Below are 22,642 nucleotides of genomic sequence, written 5' to 3'. Positions count from 1 at the left end.
GTGAAAACCAGCAGAGATTGTGGCTGAGTGAAATGAGGGCAGCTGCAATCCCAGGTGCTCCTCTTAAGGGGACCACACACGGACTTACTTGCTGATGGAGTCTCTCACTCTGAGCTCTAGCACTGGGGCAGCAGCTCAAAAGGCACCAGAGACATATGTGAAGGAACTGAATTGTCTAGCTGCAGGGTGAGGGCTGGAGGAGCAGCTTTCTCTCAGACAGAGGAGCTGGCAGAAGCCATTGTTCTTTGTTGAGCCCTCCTCATCCCTCCATGCAAATATAGGAAGATGCTACACCCCAGTCTTCATCAAATGGACTATCACCTTTCATCTGCCCCACCCTAGTGCTTCATGAGACCACACCCCACCCAACTTTCAGGCACACCCAAGCCTTTTCCAGTGGCTTTTCCGTATAAATGGCCTGCCTTGGCTCATGCTACGGACTTTTCTTAAATCTCTCAAAGGTTCACAAAATCAAAAAACAACAGCATTTGGCTTTGGTGTGTCCCATACCACTGGCTGAGCAGCCCTAAGCCCGACATTAGTGACAGCCACCCTTGGTTCATGGCTTGGCCTCTCAAGGCACCTCCAAGCTCACAATGAGCAGCAGCCATCTCTGGACTGCTTTGTAGCTCACATCAGGTGGCCCTGAGCAGGGCACAGACTGTGGCTGAACTTGGCCTGCAGGGGATTCCCTCCCAGAGGCCCCTGGGGCTGGCAGGCCCAATGGCCAGCTTCAGACTGGGCCAGAGCATCACCCAGCCACCTCCAAAGATGACACACCCAAAGGGCAGACTGGGAAAGCACTCAACCCCCGATAAAATGAACCTGCTCTGTAGGGTCAGCCCTGCACAACAGCTCCTCTGGGTAGTAGTCCTCAAATGCAATCAGCCTGAAGATCAATCCTTCCCATTGCCATGCAAAGAGCAATCAAGTCTCAACTACAACAGGAGGGCACACAAAACCCACACAAGGGACACACCTGGAGCACCCAGCTCTGGTGACCAGAGAGAGTGCACCACTGGGCTCCACAGGATACCTACTACAAAAGGCCACTCTACTAAAACCAGGAAGCATAGCAGCCCTACATAGAAACAAAGGGAGGCAGCCAAAATGGGAGACAAAGAAATATTTCCCAAGTAAAAGAACAGAACAAAGCTCCAGAAAAAGAACTAAACAAAATGGAGACAAGCAATCTACAAGATGCAGAGTTCTAAACACTGGTTATAAGGATGCTCAATGATCTCAGGGAGAACTTCAACAATATGAAAATGGAGATAGAAGACATAAAAAAGAACCAGTTAGAAATAAAGATTACAATAACTAAAATGGAAAATACATTACAGGGAACCAACAGTAGATTAGATGAAGCAGAGGATCAAATCAGCAATTTAGAAGATGAGGTAGCAGAAAATACCCAATCTGAATAGAAAAATAAAAATCCAAAACAATGAGGAGAGTTTAAGGGGCCTCTGGGACAACATCAAGTGTACCAACATGCGCAACATAGGATTACCAGAAGGAGAGAGACAGCAAGGAGTTGAAAACCTATTTGAAGAAATGATTGAAAACTTTCCTAACCTGGGGAAGGAAATAGATATACAAGCCCAGGAAGTGCACAGAGTCCCAAACAAGGGGAATCCAAAGAGGCCCACACCAAGACACATCATAATTAAAATGCCAAAGGTTAAAGACAAACAGAGAATCTTAAAAGCAGCAAGAGAAAAGCAATGTTACCTACAAGGGAGCTCCTATAAGACAGTCAACTGATTTCTCAACAGAAACTTTGCAGGCCAGAAGGGACTGACAGGAAATATTCAAAGTGATGAAAAAGCAAAGACATACAACCAAGATTACTCTACCCAGCAAAGCTATCATATAGACTCGAAGGACATAAAGAGCTTCCAAGACAAGAAAAGATAAAAGTGTTCCTCACCACCAAACCAGTATTACAAGGAGTGTTAGAGGGACTTAAGACCAAAAAACTAAAAAATAAAAATTATGAATAATAAAATGGTAAAAACAGATCTAGCAACAATTTCTTTAAATGTAAATGCTTTAAATGCTCCAATCAAAAACATAGGGTGGATGAATGGGTAAGAAAACAAAACCCTTACATATGCTGCCTACAATAAACACACTTCAGATCAAAAGACACATAGACAGAAAGTAAAGGGATGGGAAAAACATATTTCATGAAAATGGAAATTTTAAAAAAGCTATGATAGCAATACTTATACCTAACAAAACAGACTTAAAACAAAGGCTATAACAAGTGACAAAGAAGGACCGAGTAACCTACTTCTGGGTAATTATATGAAGAAACCCAAAACACTACTTCAAAGGGACATGTACATCTATAAGTGCATTACAGCATTGTTTACAATGGCCACGATGTGGAGGCAGCCTGGGTGTCCTTCTATAAATGAATGGATAAAGAGGAGGTGGTACATATATACAATGGAATATTGCTCGGCCATGGAAGGGAATGGGTTCTTGCCATCTGCAGTGCATGGATGGACTTGGAGGGTACTGTGCTGAGTGGAATATGTCAGAGAAAGACAGATGCAATGTGATTTCATTTATATGTGGAATCTAAACAACAAAATAAACAGACAAACAAACAGAAACACACTCATACACGTAGAAAGAACATTTTGATGATTGCCAGATAGAAGTGGGATTGCAGGGATCAGTGAAAAATGGGAAGGGATTTAAGAAGTACAAATTGGTTGTTACAAAGTAGATATGGGGAGGTAGGGTATAGCATAAGGAATATAGTCAATAATATTGTAATAACTACGTATGGTGTCAGATGGGGACTACACTTATTGCAGTGATACATGGGAGGGGATTTGGGGAACAGGGTGAAAAAGGTAAAGGCATTAAGAAGTACAAATTGGTAGTTACAAAATAGTCATGGGGACATAAGGTAAAGCACAGGAATACAGTCAATAATATGGTATTAACTATGTATATTGCCAGGTAGGTACTAGACTAGTCAGGGGAAACACTTCTAAAATTATATAGATGTCTAACCACTATGCTGTACACCTGAAATTAACATATTAGATTGGTGCAAAAGTAACTGCAGTTTAAAAAGTTAAAACTAATTGTAAAAACTGAAATTACTTTTGCACCAACCTAATAAAATAGTTTGAATGTCATCTGTAATTGAAAATTTTTAAAAGAGGGAGAAAAGTTGAAGGGAATAAGAGGTTTAAATTTCCAGGTATAAAACAAGTTAAGTCATGGGGATGTAATGTGCAGCATGGGGAATATAGTAAATAATATCATGATAGCATAGCATGCTGTAAGATGGTTGCTGGACTTATGGTGATCACTTCTCTAGGTATATAAGGGTTGAATAACTAATGTATACACCTGAAAGTAATATAATATTGTATGTTAGCTATATTTTAATAAAAATCTTTAAAAATAATAAAAGAAAGTCTCTTCAATAAATGGTGCTGGGAAAACTGGAAAACCACATGCAAAACAACGAAACTAGACTGCTATCTGACATCCTACACATAAAATAACTCAAAATGGATTACACACTTAAATATAAGACGTGAAATAATAAGATAACAGAAGAAAAAATAGGCACTAACCTTATGGACCTTCGACTCAGATGGGTTTTGTGAACTTGTCCCCAAAGGTGAAGGAAGTAAAAGCAAAAATAAATTAATGAGTGTAAATCAAACTAAAAAGCTTTTGCATATCAAAAGAAACCAAAAACAAAACAAAAAGGCAACCAACCAAAAGGGAGAAGATATTTTCAAACGATATCTCCACTAAAGGGCTATTATCCAAAATATATGAAGAACTAATACAATTCAACAACAACAACAAAATCTGATTAAAAAATAGGCAAAGGATCTGAATAGACAATTCTCCAAGGAAAACATACAGAAGGCCAAGAGATACATAAAAAGATGTTTGACATCATCAGTTATAAGATAAATACAAATCAAAACCACAATGAGATACTACCTCACACCTGTTAGAATGGCTATTCTGAATAAGACAAAAAATAACAAGTGTTAGAGAGGATGTGGAGAAAAGTGAACCCTTGCACACTGCTGGTAGGAATGTAAATTGGTGCAGCCACTATGGAAAACAGCATGGAGGTTCCTCAAAAACTTAAAAATAGAGCTATTATATGACCCAGCAATTCCTCTTCTAAGTAGCTACCCAAAATAATTTGAAAGCACTTATCCATAAAGATATATGACCTCTATGTTCACTGAGGTGTTATTCACAATAACCAAGACATGGAAACAACCTAAATGTCTTTGACAGATAACTGGATAAAGAAGATGTGGTACATATATGCAATGGAATACTACTCAGTCATTAAAATAATGAAATATTGCCATTTGTGACAACATAGATAGATCTTGTGAGTATCATGCTAAGTGAAATAAGTCGGCTAGAAAAGGACAAGAACCATATGATTTCACTCATATGTGGGATATAAAACAAAAAGCAACAAATGAACAAAAAAAAAAAACAAATCCCCAAACATACAAACAAAAAAACAGACTCAGAGATACAGACAATAAAATGGTAGTTACCAAAGGGGAGGGGGGTGAGAGAGGAGAAAGAGGTAAAAGGGGTTGAATACAAGATGACAGGAGACTATTTTGGATGGGGAGCATACAACAGAGTAAACGTTTTCACATTATAAAGTTGTACACCTGAAATTTATATGTAATTAGCAAATGTTACCCCAATAAATTTAAGAAAAGAAAAGCATAGGTTGAAGAGGATTGGGGATAGAAGCTAGACTTCTGTAAATACTCCTTGTTCTACAGATTTGACTTTTAAAGTGTTACTGGAAAAACTGGGGGCTCAGTAAATTTCACAGGAAGGAATTCCAGGATGTACCAAAATATTGATTCACGCAAACAAAGCCAGACAAGCCAAGCAAGCAGAGGATTTATTAAAAGAAAGAGAATACACTCGCAAAATGTGGGGGTGGACAGGCCCAGGAAAAAAGGCAACTGCACCAAAGAACAAAGAAATTTAGAATTATATTTGAATGAGGATGAAATACTCAGGGGTGGTGTTACAGGCATTCCCAGGGTGGGCCTTTGCTGATCACTCCTTCCTGTGGGGAGGTGGGATTCCCTTATAGGAACTGTCACAGGGGTGAAGATTTTTTCCTGCCTGCAATGCTAATAGTGTTATAATCCATCACAATTAGCTGTGGCTGCACTTTTTCTTAAGAATGATCTAATCTCTTTGTTTCCCCCACTTCCTCCTTCCCTCCCTCTGCCCTCTCTCCCCCGAAGCCCTGTTTTCTGCCTATGGTAAACATAAAATTTTAGTCTGCCTATGGTAAACATAAGGTTTTAGTCACCAATTCAAATGTTGGAGGGTGCCCCTATATCAACAAGCAATTTTCTGACACCAGCTGGGTGTCCTACAATTTAACACAATTCTGACACTATCTACCCAGAAATAGCATCAAATATCAGAGGGTAAGGACTCAGTCCTACAAGACTGCCACACACACACTTCAGACACTAGTCACAAGTCCAACTTATCATCCGGGTTTTTAACCAACTGACTATAGTTGGAGGTTCCAACAACGCTCTCCTAGATTCAGTTAATTTGCTAGAATGGCTTACAGAACAGAGAAACATTTCACTTACTACAACATCCCCAGTTTATCAGAAAAGTATATAACTCAAGAACAGCAAGATGGAAGAGATAAACAGGGCCAGGTAGGGGGAAGAGGCTTCCATACCTTCTCCAGGTGCACCATTCTCCCCAAATCTCCACATATTCACCAAGCCAGAAGCTCTCTCAATCCTGTCCTTTTGGGGTTTTATGGAGACTTCATTACATAGGCACAAATGATTAAATCGTTGGCTACTGGCAATTGATTCAACCTCTGCCCCTTCTCTCCTCCCCAGAGGTCAGGGGGAAGGACTTAAAGTTCCAACCCTAATCACATGGTTGGCTCCTCTGGCAACCAGCCTCATCCTTAGGTGATTTCCAAAAGCCACCTCATTAAAATAAAAGATACCTTTATGGCTCTTAGCACTCAGGAAATGCAGAGGGCTTTAGGAGCTCTCCACCAGAAATGAGATGAAAACCAAATATCTATTTCCTATTACAAATCATAACACCACATGAAATCATAACAATAATTTGCATAATCATAAATAAAATTAAATTGTAAAAAATGTATTTTACAAACAAAAATAAAAACGCTATCCACTGAAAAAGCATTGTTTCTACAAATACCAATCCAACACCCCTAGTGCCCAAATTGTCTCTAGATACCATTTCCCACTAAGGGGAACCACCAGGGCTCCTTTGAAAAATGGCAAGTCTAGGTCTGGAGCAGAAAATGTACAAACTGAGTGAGGAACTTCCTGTTACACCAGAAAGCAAGGAAGCTATTAGGACAGCTGCGTTATGTCAAAAGGACTCAGGAGCCAAACCCTAATGATTAATGAGTCTAGGCAAAGACCATCAATGTCTGCTCACGTCACCAAAAAAAAAAAAAAAAAAAAAAGGATATTAGATACCTCCTGAAAAAAGTATACAACATCATCTATAAAGTATTCTTGTGCAAAATATGGAACCGTAATCAAGATTCAAAATACATGTACTGTACCTGTTTGCAGGGGACAGATGAACATATTAAATGACATCATGGAAATGCAATTAACAAAATACCGGTGTTAGAACACTACAAAACAAACAATTATTTTTTCAACAAATAAAATTCAAGAAAAATAGAAAGTGTATAAATCTATAAAATAACAGAAGAAAGGTTATGGGCCTAACTTAAGAAAAACAAATTGTAAGACGATTGGGGAAATTTGAACACAGATGGAATATTTTGATATTTTGGAATTATTTTTATCTTTGTTAATGTGATGATATTGTGGTTACATTTTTAAAACAAAATATATGATATATGAAATTATATAAAGTCAGGTATTTTCTTCAAAATTACCAGGTGTGGGAAAGAATTGAGTGAGGACGTAGAAGTAACAATATTGTCTAAGACTTTATCCTCCTAGAGTCTAAATCATAAGTACATGGGCGTTCATTATATAATTCTTTTACTTTTTTATATGTTTATATTTTCCATAACAGAAAGCCCATTTAAAAGGCAAAATCATCTGAGTTAGTAGTTTAGGATGTAATTCTTTGATAACTTTTGTTATTACTTGCATCATTATTGCACTAACCATGTTTACCATTTCTTCTAATCAACTTTTGGTAATTTATATGTAATGCTGTGAAGAAGAAAAAAATGTATTGATTTATAATTTTTCTTAGAGAATAAAATAAGTCCACTCTGTATAGAATATAAGACTGTAAGCAAATCTGACGGTGGAAAGAATAATCATGCCTGGTGTTTTCTAAAAACTGAGTGATTTCTTGGTTACATCTGAAAGAAAATGAGGTGAGACAGAGAATAGAGGTGAGAAAGAGAAAAATGATTACACAGTATATGATTAAACTGTTCCCCATTACTCTTGAAATGAACAGAAATAGTCTATATGAAATAAAAGCCTTCATAATAATATCTAATATCTAGTGAGCATTTACAATGTGCAGGTAAGCTTTGCTAAGCACTGTATACATATTAGTTCATTCAATCTTCATTATAACTCAGTGAGCTAAGAATTGTTACTACCACTGTTTTCAAAAATGAGGAAACTGAGGCACAGAGAAATTACAGCTTTTCCCCATGTGACATAACCACAGTAGTAAAAAGTGGAATAAGAATGAAAACCCAGGATCAAAGACAATATGGCTCTAGGGACTGCACTCTTTAGCCATTATAACGTAAGGCAGAGTTCAGAAAACTACTGCCCACAGGCCAAACACAGCCAGTAGCCTGTTTTTGTTCAGATTTTCTGCCTCCCGGGTGGGGGGCGCTGCCCGGCTCGGGGTTGGTGGGCCGCTGGGTGGGGCGCCGCGCCTGCTTGCAGCAGGTGCCGATCACCGCACCAGACGTCCCCGGTGCGGGTTCACCTGCACCGCGCTGTGGGTCTCGGGGCAAGGCCGGGACTCACCTGCGACAGGGGGGCCATGAGCTGTGCCCTGGTAGCTGTCGAAGTCCTCGGTGTCCGTCAGCTGCCTGCACCCAGGGAAGGCCGTCGAAGCCACCCCGCTCTGAGCAGGACAAGGAGGACGACGAGCAGGAAGACGAGCAGGAAGACGAGCAGGAAGACGAGCAGGAGACCAGGAAGCGGGAAGGTAGGCCCCGCCCCTTCTCCGGGAGGGTCGGGGGACCGGCAGGTGAGAGTAACCGTTCCGATCCTCGTCCCTCAGGGCAGCCATAAGCGCAGCCTCACTTGTATTCCTGAGAACTAAGCTTTTATGTTTTTAAAAGGTTGTAAAAATAAGACGAGGAAGAAGGATGATGAAGAGAAGGGGTAATATGTCTATTTGCCTACAAAGACTAAAGTATTTGCTCTCTGGCCCGTTACAGAAAAAGCTGACCAACCCATGCTCTAGGGCCCTGCTGTGTGATCCGATGGGTTTCCACTTGGAAGATGAAAAAGGGGCGGGTTAACCAGGTTAGATGCTGCGAATATAAGGACAGCCTACATGGATGTGTACGTGTGCATGCTTGGAAAACTACAAAGTCACAAAATCTTAAATCATGGTAGGTCTTTGGATTGTTGTCACAAACAAATACAAGTGGTATTTGAACCAAAATCAAGTCTCTGAGGGGTGGAAGCTACCACTAACACAGGTTTTATATATATTTGTCTCTCTATGAGTTTCAAAATTAGTTGCATACAGTAATTCAAAGTATTGTATTAAATTATTTTTACATCCATATTTTAATTACATATCTCCATGTTTGCATATTTTACCTCATTTTTGATTTGTCAGAGATTTGTATATTTTTTCAAAGATATAGTTCTCAGAATTAGTCTTCTAAATATTTTATAATTTATTAATATGTTGTTACTAATTTATATTTTCCTTAGTTTTTCTTTTTCTAACTTCATGAATTTCTTTTTTCAAAATAACCACAGAATTTATACATTTACCACTATGTACAGCTTTGGCTGCTTTCTAAATATTTAAGGGGTGAGGAAAGAGAGAGAATTGTGATATATTTTTTTTAAATTATCATTAATGCACCAATAGAGTCTATGTTCACAAAATAGCCCTTGAGGAATACAAAATAAAGGTACAATAAGACAAAGCAAATGATTTTTAAAACAGGATATGTTACAAATGGAATTATATGATTTTACAAATGTGCTTCAGAGTAAGCAGGGGTGGAAGGCAGATAGAGAAATAACAAGATTATCCATGAGTTGATCATTATTGAAGCTGAGTGATGTCTACATGGGAGCTCATTATACTAAACTATTTACTTTTGTAAATGGCTGAGATTATTCATAATTTTTTTTTAAAAATTTTAACAAAGCCTAAAAGTGACTAAAGAGAAAAGTTCTAATTTTCCAGTTTAGCAAAGTTTGGTTGCAATTGCAAGACAAGTTTAATCAATTGATTTTTTTTTCAATGTATAAACAAAATTACACAACTAAATTTCTGCCTGGTGATTTCAACCAAATACCATAGCATCCACCAAGCCCCAGCCCCTGAGAAAACAACCCCTATCATGGTTTGGGATATTACCCTACTTACAAGCTAATAATAACGTTACTATTTTATGAATATTGGCAGAAGGCATGAGACTCCTAGGTCATAGGCACAGCAAACAGCATGAACATCAGTTCCTTGTCGCATGTCCCATGGGGGTGACATGCAGTGGCCCACAGGATGTAATACATACAATGGCTTTGTGTTGCAGGCGAAGAAGGGCTGAGTTTTGGAATTCACCACTTTTATAGTGAATGGTAAGAAAATCTGCACTTTGAACCTACATGTACCCATGGCCCTGACTCAACAATTACAAATTCTTAGATAATATTGTTTCATCTATACGCTCACTCAGTTCTTCTCCCTGTCCAATAATTTTAAAGCAAATGCCTGACTTCATAGCATTCCAGCCCTCAAGGTTGCTCACTATAAACAGAGCCCTGAGGAATGGCATGGGTAAAGAGCAGTCAGAACCTTGCATCCCCAGCAAAAATGTGCAGGGATGCTCAGGGCCCATGGAAAATTGCTTTCCTCATCAATTCACCCATTATCCTGACATGTCTGGGCTTCTGGCAAACTCACAGAAAAAGCACGTCAGTCTATTGGCCACTCTGATTAATTTAACCAACAGAGTTGTTCTGTCCAATCTGTTCAATTTGTCTTATAGAGCATTTAATTAAGGCTACTATCAGCAGGACTCCAAACAATAAGATGAAGTTAACCTGCAGTATTGACCTCAAATATGCCTTGCAGGGGCCTGGGCTCACACAACTGTCCTAGGGGAAACCAGGGGACTTCATTTCAGCCAGTCAGGATGTAGTCTAGTCTAAAGCCAGTCCCTTATCCATTACAACCCATGCAAGTGAGTTTACATTGACCTGCTGATCTTTGCTGTCATTGTCAGTAATTACAGGAGGCAATAGATGGACCAAAACAACCACCATCCCCCAATGGAGAAACATTCTGTGGCCCATTTCCAGCCATATGCAAACACGTAACCCAAACAGGCACAGTTAACTCCTATCAGGATGTGTCATTAAACTTGATTTGGATCAGCATTACGTTGGTTTGGTTAAGTTACACGGGCAGTATCACCGAGTGGTTGTAGCCTCCTTTTCCATACATGGCATAACCCAAGACCTCTCAAGCATTAGAGAAGCGTGTGAATTTGTAACAGTTAGAATAAAACAAAGTTGTGCCAATACATGTGTTTGTACCTGTTTAAAGGGGGTCCAAGTTAGTAACTGCTATTGATGGCACCAGGCACAGCAGAATAATTCAGGACCAGCCATGTCCACAGATTGTCAGCTGCAGTTACTATTTGTCTCAAGTGGCAGTGTTGGATCTAGGCAACAATGAGACTATTAATTGCCCCCATTCTTGTACATTTGGGGCTTAAGGGTTGTTTAATCTATCAGCCTGTAGTCTTCCAAGTGTCAGAATGGTAGCACACCAGACAACTAAATCATTGGCAATATTCCAAGAATCAGTTAAAAATATATATATATATATAAGTTTCATCATAGGGAGTATTAGCCAGAGTTATAAGAATGGCTTTCAGGTCTGCCCACTGAATGGACAGCCATACCCATTTCCAGGAGGGCACATATGGAGAAGCAGTTGAATGGCTGCAACAGCCCAGTGGACACCAATAGGTTTCAACTCAGCCAAACCATCAGTGACCCAGTCCCAGGCATTAAGTGGACCTCTGTGAATCAAGGGCTCATTGAGCCAATGGCTTTACTTGAGGCGGCATAATGCAAATAAAACTTCCCCAAATCAGTATCTGCCACTTTTTCATATACTAACCTGAGATATTGCTGGGACCAGGCCACGGCATCCTTGAATATCCAATTTCCATTTGACAAGTGAGGAATATTTGACATTTTCCTTATTAGTTGTTAAGTCTGAATTGACGCATCCCAAAATGGGGACGTCAGACTGTAGAGTCACAGGCCTCTATGGGTCAGGTGTTCAGCTTCAGGGACTGGTCAATAGCCTCCCCTTTTTTTAAAGACATGTAGTTGGTGTCTGATTCCAGCAGGTGGCGATGTTGTACTAGGAAGTTGCCTCTGCATTCTGCAACCTTAAGTCTTGAACTAAAGCTGTGATTTCCATTTCTTCTCAGATTTTATGTTCTTTTTGCTAGACCACCAGAAAGAAGACCGAGGTGGCCTCTCTACATGCCACAGTTCTTGAATGGAGGAAAATCTGGACTCCATGAGCATTCACAGTACAAGCATGTATAATATATGCATGAATTATACAATCAGCACTGAAAGACTTTGAATCTACTCAAAGGGTCCTCTTTGCAAGGTCTCTTTAACTTTCCTTCTTCACAGAAAATGTTGCCCAAACCCCATCAGTTGAATATGGGGCATTCTTCCTCCCCTACAGCGGGGTTTCTGAACTGTGGCATTATTGATGTTCTGGGCTAGATAATTATTTGTTTGGGGAAACATTCTGTGCACTGTAAGATGTTTAGCAGCATTCCTGCTTCTGGCCACTGTCAGTAGAACACACCCACCCTCTGGTTGTGACAATCAAAGATGTCTCCAGACATTGCCAAATGTCCCTGGGGTGAGGGGTGGGGAGCCGGGGAAGGGAGGGACTAAATTGCCCTGGTTGAGAACCACTGCCCTATGGGAATATAAACCAATGGCCCATGTTCCAATGGACCAATAGACAAGAAGTCTAACAGGTGTGTCAGGGGCTATTGCTATTGGAAGTCCAGAAAGTAGAAGGGATGCAATGGTATGCAATGAAGATAGGCTGTGGAGGATGGCTTTTAATCCTTTCTCTTCAAGCTATGCTCAACACCAGTTTCCTTGCCCCCATTATTACAGCTTCCCCCATAGTCCTCAGTGGCTTTACATACCCTTGCATTCAGCACCCCGGCATTCAGCACCCCATCCCCAACTAGCTGAGTAAGATTGTGAACTAAGCACTGGTATACCACAGCACTAAAAAAAATATTTGAGTTCCTCCCCTCCTTAAGTTCCCCAAGCATACTCAGCTTTTTTCCTGAAGGCGGCGGAAGTTGGGGTCTGGGGTAAGGGAGCAGTCGGGAGATACAGACTGAGCAAAACTTTGCATCGACTTCCAATTTCAAGCAGCTGCCAGCAACTTGAGCTCATCCAAACAAATATCGAGTTTGGGTCCAGCTAAAGCTCTGTCTCCTTATTGGTAATGTCATTTATTTAAGTTTTGGAAATCCCGTGGTTGCCCTTCTTTTATCGACCCTTTGTCATATAACATCCCTTTTACTTCCTGCTCTTGAACACAGTGAGCAGCACAATGAGACATCATTTGGGTAGATTGTTTCAGCCCTGCCTCTTGCCACTTAGCCTCTAAAACTTCAGCAACAGGTAGGACAGTGGGGGACCCTGACTCACCTCGCTCACCCCTTGAGTGAGAGTATCTGCCACTGGATCCTCAGGATATTCTCATGTTCACGAACAGCCCTGGGGGCTTCCAAAAAGGAATGTCTTCCAGTACCCCTCTTGTCACCAAAACTCCCAGGCTCAGAGATATTACCCTTCACAAGCTAATAATTTCACCTGTTGCTGTTTCATGGATGTTGGCAGAAGACCCAAGATTCTTGGCTCAGAGATAAAGTACTTTTATTACTCATACACAGCAAGTAGCATGAAAGAAATATTGCATCGGTTCTCCGTAGGGACAACAGGTACAGGCCCAGGTGGATGCTATGCATAGAAGGAGTTTGTTTTGTAGCTGAGAGAAAATGAGTTTGGGGAATCCACTGCTTTTATAGTAACTGAAAGGTCAGAAAGAAATACCTAGAATGAACAACGAAGAGCCTAAAGCATGGAAAAGAATGAAGACAGCGTAAGAAACATAGAGACAACAGTAAGACTTTAAAAAAATAGTTAAAGGAATATGTGAACGCAGTCTCTTGATAAACTGGTAATAGAAATGAGTCCAATTAGTGACAAATGTGCAGTTTTTTTACTCTCATTTGTCGATGTTACCAAATCATTTTCTAGGGAAAAAATATTAAATCAGTAGCAGCAGCCTCAGAGCATTGACATCACTGCTCCCGACTTCCATTGCCCAGGATGAGGAGCATCTCTCCCTGGGGCGCCTACCGTACAGTACTGGGCTGTGGCAGGGGTCTGTACTATCATCAGGGAGAAGACGCCCTAAACATAACGTAATAAGGTATTATATGGTGACAGACCAACAGTCCCTCCTGGAATATTTGAGTTCCTCTTCTGCAAAGAATAAATAACTTATAACCTCAGGGTATCCAATGATTTCACTTAAATAAAATTATATTTGGTTGCATAGAGGTTAAAAGCACAAGCCCTGTATGAGCACAGTAATATGAGTCTGAACAGCCTTTGTTCCCACCCCAGCATCACCATTTACAAGCTATGTGACCTGAAGCAAATTATATGATCACTCTGAGTCTCAATGTCCTCATCTGCAAAATAGCAACAATGTCACCAGCCTGAAAGGGTTGTTGTGAAGATTCAATAGGACCCTTAATCATATTTGGCTTTTATTATTAGCTATATTGAGAGGAGTGGTGATTGTAAAGCAGGTAGCCAAAGGATCCTGGTTCCCTGGGAAGGCAGCTCAGGGATTCAGGCACTTAGGCGGTAAGAAAGAGAGCCCAAAAATTAAGAATATGACAGACGTGGGGGGGGGTGACATTTTGATATTTGGGGGGGGCCAAGATAAGGCTAAGAATTGCCTTATGAATATAGCATTTTTTTTAGAAGAACAGAAAGCATTTATTTTAAACTTCCTCTGGTATGTGGAAGACATAAATTCAGTGATAAACTTAGGTATTCTAGAGACCCTTCAAACAAGAATGTCAGAAGGACCAACTTATACTTTATTTATTGCCTAACAGATGTCTCCCCTCTGTGCTATGAGAACACTGAACAGCACAGAGGCCAACGGAGAGTAACAGAGTAGAGGGCAGGTGAAATGACAGTAAGTCAGAGTCAACAAACTTGTATTGAGCACCTACTATGCTCCAGGCTTCACTTTAGGGGTAATAAACAAACTGACATGGTTCCATCCTTGTAGAGCGTGTATTTTGAAATACCAGCTCCCTGGTGCCAAAATGTGGACATGCTAGAGCAGAGTCACCTGTAGTATTTAGATTCCTCAGACACTGAGCACAATCGCACCCTGACCTAATGAATCAGACATTCTAGGAGATGGTGGACACAGGAGGCTGTATTTTTAATAAGTGCCCTCTGGTGATTCTAAGAAACACCCAATTTGGGACCCACCACTGCTTTTTCTCAAAGGACGGTTGGACCCTCAAACTTGGTCTCTCTAGAGGGCAGCATGGAAATGTGTGATTTTAATGCACCAAGAGGTGTGAGAACCATTATGCTAAACTGCCTTTCTCTTACACTTCCTTACTATTAAATAATATGTGTGAAAGTACATTATGAATTGCAAAGCTGTGGGGGAGAGACTGTTGTTCCATGACGGGACTGCTGCTGGGCCCCTTGGGCTGGGCCAGGGCCAGAACAGAGATTGCTTACCAAAAACTCCCCTTAGAGACTAAGTGATTATAAATGATGTTAATTCTGATATAAACCAGCACCCCTCCTCTGCCTCCTACTACCGTGTTTCCCTGAAAATAAGACCTAGCTGGACAATCAGCTCTAATGCGCTTTTTGGAGTGAAAATTAATATAAGACCCCCAGCTAAAGTCAGTTGGAGTATAATGAGGCATTCCTAATTGCTTAACAGGTCTCTGACTGAATCCTCATGTTCTTCTTAAAGTAGCAGAAGCCTCTGGTAGTCAGGCTGCTAGAACAGTGCTGTTATCTCAACCGAAGACCCTTCTTCCACTGGGAGCAGACACACGTGCATGAACAGTCACCTCACCTGGATGGCTTCCTCACAGAAGATTCATAAAATATACAACACTCCTCTGGCCCACCTGCAGAATCTTTTGTGTTACAACAGACATATTTCCCAGGCAGACCCTGTATGAGCATAGTAATATGACTCTGAACCCCTTAGACGTTTAGCTTTTTCAACAAATCGTGAGATCCAAATTTAAGATGCAGTTTATTCCTCATCCTGAATACCACATCTTAAAATGAGGAAGAAACTGCATGTAGGAGGGAACAGACAGGTGGTTTAGAGAAGATACTGAATTGCCATTTTAGATAAGAATGGCAGGTGACTTTGGAATATCTGGGTGGCGATGACCCACAAATGGCTGGAAATAAAGAGTACAGAGATCCGAAGAGGGTTAAGAAAATGAAAAAGATGTAGCGGGCTTCAGCTAGAGGTGGCAGGGAGTTTGCATAGAGAGAAAATAAAGAAAACTCAGTAAATGGAGTCATATGTAAAGTGAGAGAAGAAAGTGCAGTGAAAAAGCCTAAAAAGAGGGACCAAAGCGAGAAGAGATGAGTCATGAAAGCAGAGGGCTCTAAAGCCAGAAGGAGGTTAAAATTTCAAAGAAAGACTAGTCACCAGTGTCAAATACCACAGAGCAGTCGGCAAGGACAGGCACGGAAGGGAGGTCACTGGATTTGCAGTCAGCCTGTCACTCGTGACATTCCCAAGAGCCACAGAGCAGAGTGATGTGGGAACTATTTCCTACATGGTTTTGGCCGGAGTATTTACTAATAAATTTCAATTTCCTTTATACTTCTGATTTAATTATTTTCTGTCAAGGATTACCAGTTATATGCCTGTTAACATTTTAAATTTAAAAATTTTGCTTTCTGAAGGGCTGCCTCAGTAAGAATCAAAATTTCGCTGAATGCATTCTCTCCCTACGCCCCCCAATCCTGCTATCTCTATACTGTCCCTAATTTCCAAGAGGACTCTAGTATTATTTTTAAGGGTTTGTCGTGAATCTCTGGTATATATGGTGGACACTCAAGGAAAGTTTGTTCAATGAATATGAATGGAAGGAATTTAGGGAGTGGGTGGGAAGAAAGTCTCCTCCCATGTTGGAAATATAGTTGTAAATATCCCGTCTTTCAAAATTAAATATAACCCTTTATATTTAAAAATTAAATATAACTAGGGGATAGCTGCAGTCTATAAAGTAACATGATAAAAAAAAAAAAAGTGTGGGCTTCAGAGTCAGACAAACCTGAGAACTGAATCCCAGTTATGGGATGTCTCATATTTGCAAAATAGGGTAACATTTCTCACTTCATAGGGCAGTTGGGAGAGTCGAATTGAGTAACATATGTAAAGATTCAATTACAAGGCCCTACACAGAGTAAGAGCATGGTAACTGGTAGCTGTCTGTAGTAGTATTAATACAGACATTATTAATGCAGAATTTTTGTTACTCATCTTAGTGTGTTTATTCAGATACTCAACACAGAAAACTACAATAACTTCACGAGTAAATTGGGCAGGAAAACCTCACCACCTTTCATCTAGAAAACCTCACCACCTTTCATCTAGAAAGATCTAATCACTTCTTTAGACTCACGTTTGCCTGAGTGGGTGCAACTCCCCATCAAAAACAGGTCCCATGAAGAAGGTCCACTCAGTGTCAACTCTCAGCCTTTTCTCTGACTTCTGACCTGCTGAACAGCCTGCATTATAAAGCGTTTGTACACGTTTAAAAAAAATTACACATGGAGGCAGCCGGTTAGCTCAGTTGGTTAGAGCGGGTGCTAATAAGACTAAGGTTATCGGTTTGATCCCCACATGGGCTACTGTGAGCTGCGCCCTTCTTCAATAAAAAAAATATATATATATTTACACATAGAAATTGCATTCGTAAGGAACCCGTGAGGTCCTCTCCTGTCAGCGTGACCCTGATGCCCACCTGGCACGCTTTGCAAGGAATTAAGGTGGGGGTTAAGCTGGGGGTGGGGGTGTGTTTGTGACAGAGAGGCGAGGCGAGGCGGTGGGAAGGAGCGAGGCCATCACTCATATCCGCAGCAGCCAAAAAATGAAACCTTAGGGAAACGTTATGGCCAAATCATTTTTAAAAACTGCATTTCTTCCCCTCCCTTTCGGCTCACTTCCTAGAGCGAGCTGCGCACTTACACTCCACGTCCCAAAGCGAGCGAAAGTCACCTGGGTCCCAGGCCCTGGGCGCGCGAGAGTGGACCCGCGCCCCGGGGGCAGTCTGTCCGCTTGCCGCAACTGCCCTGTTGGCAACCCTCCCTCCCACCCAAGGCGAAGTCACCCCGGCGGCGGCGAGGGGGCGGGGGAGCCGGACGGACTCCGCCCCGCGGCTCGGACCGCAACCCCGGCGCCCCGCCCCCGCTCCGCCCAGCGGCCGGTGGCCGGGGATTGAAGGGCGTGGAGCCCGGAGGAGGTGGCGGTGGCTGGCCTCGCCGCTCGCGGGAGCGCGCCCCGCAGCGCACGGGAGCGCGCTCAGCAGCTCGGTGTTCGCCTGCTCTCCGGAGCCCCGCGGTGCAGTCCCCGGTGAGTACTCGCTAGGCCGGCCCGACGTCCTCGGGCAGCAGCGCCGGCCCCCCGGTCCCGGGGGAGTCGGTGCGAGCCTCTTCCGCGGCGCCCGGGGCACGTTCCCCTAGCGGGACTGCCGCGTGCAGAGCGGCCCGCGGCGGGGGAGAGTGCGGGAAAGGCCGAGGGGAGAATCGGGGACTGGTTCCTGGGGACTGACCTCTCCATCTAGTCCCCAGCCCATGCAGCGCGGGAACAGGGGTCAGGGACGTGAAATGGCTCTCCTCGCCCCTATTTGCCTTGGCTGCGCGTGCCACCCGGGGAATTCTCGGCGATGTTGTGCGGGCCTCACGGGCAGTCCTCACCGAGGCTGTGCAGGCCGGCCGAGCCGGGGAGTCCTAACTTCCAGAAGGGTGTGCTGGCCTCAGCGGGTAGGCCTCGCCGAGCCCAGGCCTGCTGCATGGGGAAATCCTCACTGAGGAGCCTGCAGATTGTGGAATCCACACCTAGTGGTAATGGGAAAATGGGGCGAGGGGGAAAAGACCCCCTCGGTGGAACGTGGAAGGTTTGGTCACAGAACCCACCCTAGTAGATTCAGAGACCCAGGAAGGAGCTTGGGTTTCCTAACTCAGCCAGCACATCAGAATGGCATATCCTTCCTGCCACATACACAACCCTCCCGGGGGTACCCTAGGGGGCTTGGGTCACAGCCTCCAGGACAGTAGTCCTCAAACTTTTGGGGAGGCCTAGACACCCCTTTACGCTCTTAAAAAATAGTATACTAAGGAGATTTTGTTTATATGGATTACATATTTCAATATTTACCATATAACTGAGAATGTTTTACTATAGTTAATTCATTTAGAAATAATTGTGGGCCTATTAAATGTTAACATATTTTTATGAAAGTCATCGTATTTTCCAAAACAGAAGGTCACTGAGAAGAGTGGCATTGTTTTATATTTTTGCAAATCTCTTTGATGTTAGATTTCATAGTAGGCAGTGGATTCTTAGATCTGTTTTTGCAATTAGTCTGTTGCAGTACCATGTCATGTAGCCTCGGAAAACTCCACTGTATATTCCTGAAAACATAAGAGTGAAAGAGGCAAATAGCATCCTGGTATTACTGTGGAAGCGGTTTTGACCTTGTGGATCCCGAGAGTCCCCTGCACCGCGCCACACTTTGAGAACCACTGGTGTAGGAAATGCTTTGGAGGGTTAAATGATTAGTCCTGCTTCTTGTTTGTGATCCTTCCTCTGAATGGGAACACATACCATCCCATGCCAGGGACAGTGTTAACCTCTGTTATTTGGCATCAACGTTGACTTCACTTTGGATACCAAGTGCTATGTCCCCACTTAAGCGATGGTGAACCCTGCTGGCCTCCTGAAAATTCAGCAAGGCTCACAGGTGGCTTTGGTTGTTTCCGTCCCTGCAGAGCTGGACCCGACTGTGCATTCAAATTGCAGCAGTGATGTGGCAGACAGGATGGGGGGTGTCAGAGAAGAACCCACGGGGAGTCCATGCCAAGTGTGTTGGGGTTTGTGTGAGAGTTACCAAGTGGTCAGTTAACTTCCAAAACAACAGGGATGCATGATTTTTGCCTTCCTTTCCTCCACGTTCATTTCTGTTTGTAGTTGTGTAGCCTTGAGTTTGTTGGAATCTGATTCCCCAGTCTTGGTGCTCTGGCACTTTCCACTTTAAGAGGTGTGTCACTGTGAGTGGCCGTGCCTCAGCCCCTGCCAGAAAGGAGAGGCCTGCATCTTGCTATGTGGTAGGTGGGAATCCCTCACTAGATTATTTCCTTGACTTCATATTCTGTCAGCACAAGTTCCGGATGGAAATTACAAACGTATGTACATCAAAGGAACATAATTCTCTAACTCTGCCCTCCCTTTTATTCCTCCATCCACAGAGCCTCTCAGGCTCTGTCGGATGAAGCCTCTGGGACACTGCAGCCCATACTTTTGAAAGGTTGCAAGCAGATGATCTTCTTGCATCGGCTATTATGCTGTGCACTGAGGGGAGAAAGCAGTGGGATCTATCTAACCTCTGAGCACTTGCTCTGTTCTTTGTATAAAGATACTTATTGGCCACCTACTTACCAAGTGCCCAGTTCTACACTGGACACCGGGGAAAGCAGTGAGCACAGACAGATACGAGCCCTGTCTCTGGAGCTTACAGCCTGGTCACTCAGTTAACTGCTGACTAATTGAGACAGTGCACTGTCAGGGTTCACATGAAACGTAGTCCTGTGTGGAGAACAATACACCTTCCAGATGTGTGCCTCAGAGCATGTGCTGAGGAAGCCAGAGTCCCAAACTGTGGAGTTAATAATAAAACCAACATTTATTATCATGTGCTTGGCAAAGAACTTCCTTTGCCTTCCTTCCTCCACTCTTCCTTTTATGGGGGAAGTCATTCTCAGTGAGGAAGTCAACTCTGTACAGGGAATTGAACTTCATGCTGGTCCCAGTCACCAGGCCAGTCTTGGACAAGATACTTTCTCTCTCTGGGCCGCAGTCTCTTCATCTTGAAAGTGAGGGCTTGGGACATTGCAAATGTCCCAAGGAGCTCGTTGGAGCTGGTTTGCACTAGCATTTGTATGCATTTCTTCCCATTTCCATGTTCAGTGGCATCACATTTTTTAGCTTGAAATAAGCCATTATGGGTATATTAGCACCCTGCCCCCACACCCAGCAATCTTTTAAAGGTTTACCAGCACATTATTGGTATTGTCAGAGCCCGGGTGATTTTTCTTTGTATTTTAATAAAAAACAAATTCTTTAGCCAGGACAAAAACACTGAATATGGGGTGGGTGATTCAAGTTCACCAACACTTTTGATAGGGAAAATACGAGGTGGACAACTCCATTCGCAAACTCATCTTAGAAAAGTGCTACATACCTCATTGCTGAATATCACTACAGTCACCTTCAAAGTACTCCCCTTGGGAAGCTATGCACCAATGCCAGTGCCTCATCCACCCTTCAAAGCAATTTTGGAACTCTTTTTCTGGAATGGCCATCAGAGCTATCGTTGAATTACCCTTGTTGTCCTGAATGTCATCAAAATGTCTTCCTTTCAACATTTCCTTTTATCTTCGGGTAAAGAAAGAAGTCATTGGGGGCCAGATCAGGTGAGTAGGGAGGTGCTCCAATACAATTGTCTGTTTACTAGCTGAAAACTCCCTCACAGACAGGGCCATTTGAACTGGTGCATTGTCCTCATGCAAGAGCCAAGAATTGTTGGCGAAAAGTTCAGGTCGTTTTTGTCTAACTTTTTCAAGCAGCCTTTTCAGCACTTCCAAATAGTAAACTTGGTTAACTGTTTGTCCAGCTGGTACAAATTCATAATGAATAAGCCCTCTGATATCAAAAAAGTTTAGCAACATCGTTGCAATAAGTTTACAAACTCAATTGTCAGACATAGTACAGTCTGTTTTCCCTATATCCTAGAACACTGGTCAGCAAACTTTTCCGTAAATGGGAAAATAGTATTTTAGACTGTGGGCTATACAGTCTCTGTTGCAACTATTCAGCTCTGCTGTTGTAGTATGAAAGCAACCCTAGGCAATACGTAAACAAATTCGTACAACTGGGTTCCAGTAAAACTTTATTTACAAAAATATGTGCTAGGCCACAGTTTGCAGACCCCTGTCCTAGCATGTGAGAACAGGAGCCATGCTTCAAGGAGGTAGTTTCATGGAAAAGGAAATTCTTCAGGATTTGATTCATGAATACCAGGGACTTGATATTCCAAGATAGAGATAGCTGGAGTGGCGACTGCAAAGGATTTGGAATCAACTGAAGAAGAATCCATAGTAAGTTGTTTGAAGGAAAGCCAAGTACAAGTTTTGGATGCAAGCAGGGTGTGTCTTTATTCCCAACTGCCTCTCTGGAGCAATGTCAGACATGCTTGGATGGATGGACCTGCAGTCTAACCGAATGTGCAAATTTTGGGTGTTCTTATGCAAAAATCAGTAGTGTCTCTAACAGCTATCCTAATTCCAGGGGCAGGGACAAAGAAAATGTTAAGAAAGAATAATCCTCATTAGATGTGTGTCTATTATTCACTGTATGTGTACATTGTGTGTATGTTCACGTATGTGTATATGGGTATTTGTCTATATGTACCTAAATTTTTGTGTGTATGTGGGATTAGATATTCCATGTATTTAAAATAGCCTTATAAATGTTGGGAAGACAGACATACCAAACTATTAACTATAGCCAGTTCTGGGCAGTGGAATGGGGTGGAAGGAAGGCAGGGGATTTTTACTGGTTGTTTTTGGTAATAACCATATGTCTGCCTAACCTGCAACATTCACAAATTGCTTTTACAACCCAAAAACCAAGAAAACAAAAATCTAAGTTCCCAACAACCTATACTTTTAAAAGGAAGAGTTATTTCTCTAGTAAGAATGTTACTACCACCTCCTCTCTCCCTAAAAAACAAATTACCAGAATTGTCATATGCAATTCTGAACAAGTGTATTCAACACTAGTGTATATAGTGTACGAACTCAAAACAATGTTGAGAGAGAGCCCTCTCAGATCAAAACATTTTGTTAAACGGGACTGTTTGATTTAAGCACCTGTTCAAGATTAGATCAAAGTGTTCTTTAATGAGCTATCAAGCAGCCCTTAA

The 22,642-nt window shown here is 42.2% G+C and overlaps 2 protein-coding genes across 2 annotated transcripts in view; one reads left to right on the top strand and one right to left on the bottom strand.

Annotated features, from left to right (window-relative positions):
• The window catches only part of LOC308504729 (uncharacterized protein), a gene marked incomplete at its 5' end in the record, with an annotated part of 64,957 nt that extends 46,722 nt beyond the window's left edge, over window positions 1–18,235 (bottom strand). Inside the window, 3 exons of the mRNA XM_081065913.1 lie at window positions 17,063–17,168; window positions 17,629–18,118; window positions 18,212–18,235. Of these exons, the coding sequence (XP_080922039.1) occupies window positions 17,063–17,168; window positions 17,629–18,118; window positions 18,212–18,235 (620 nt within the window). The remainder of the gene's footprint in view (window positions 1–17,062; window positions 17,169–17,628; window positions 18,119–18,211) is intronic.
• The window catches only part of ACO1 (aconitase 1), a 52,965-nt gene continuing 48,177 nt past the window's right edge, over window positions 17,855–22,642 (top strand). Inside the window, exon 1 of the mRNA XM_081066044.1 lies at window positions 17,855–18,012. The gene's annotated coding sequence lies outside the window, so the exon portion shown is untranslated. The remainder of the gene's footprint in view (window positions 18,013–22,642) is intronic.

The sequence above is a fragment of the Rhinolophus hipposideros genome (assembly GCF_964194185.1).
Source record: "Rhinolophus hipposideros genome assembly, chromosome: 11".
NCBI lineage: Eukaryota > Metazoa > Chordata > Mammalia > Chiroptera > Rhinolophidae > Rhinolophus > Rhinolophus hipposideros.
The sequence above is the reverse complement of the archived record's forward strand: the minus strand, read 5'-3'. Positions and strand labels throughout refer to the sequence as shown.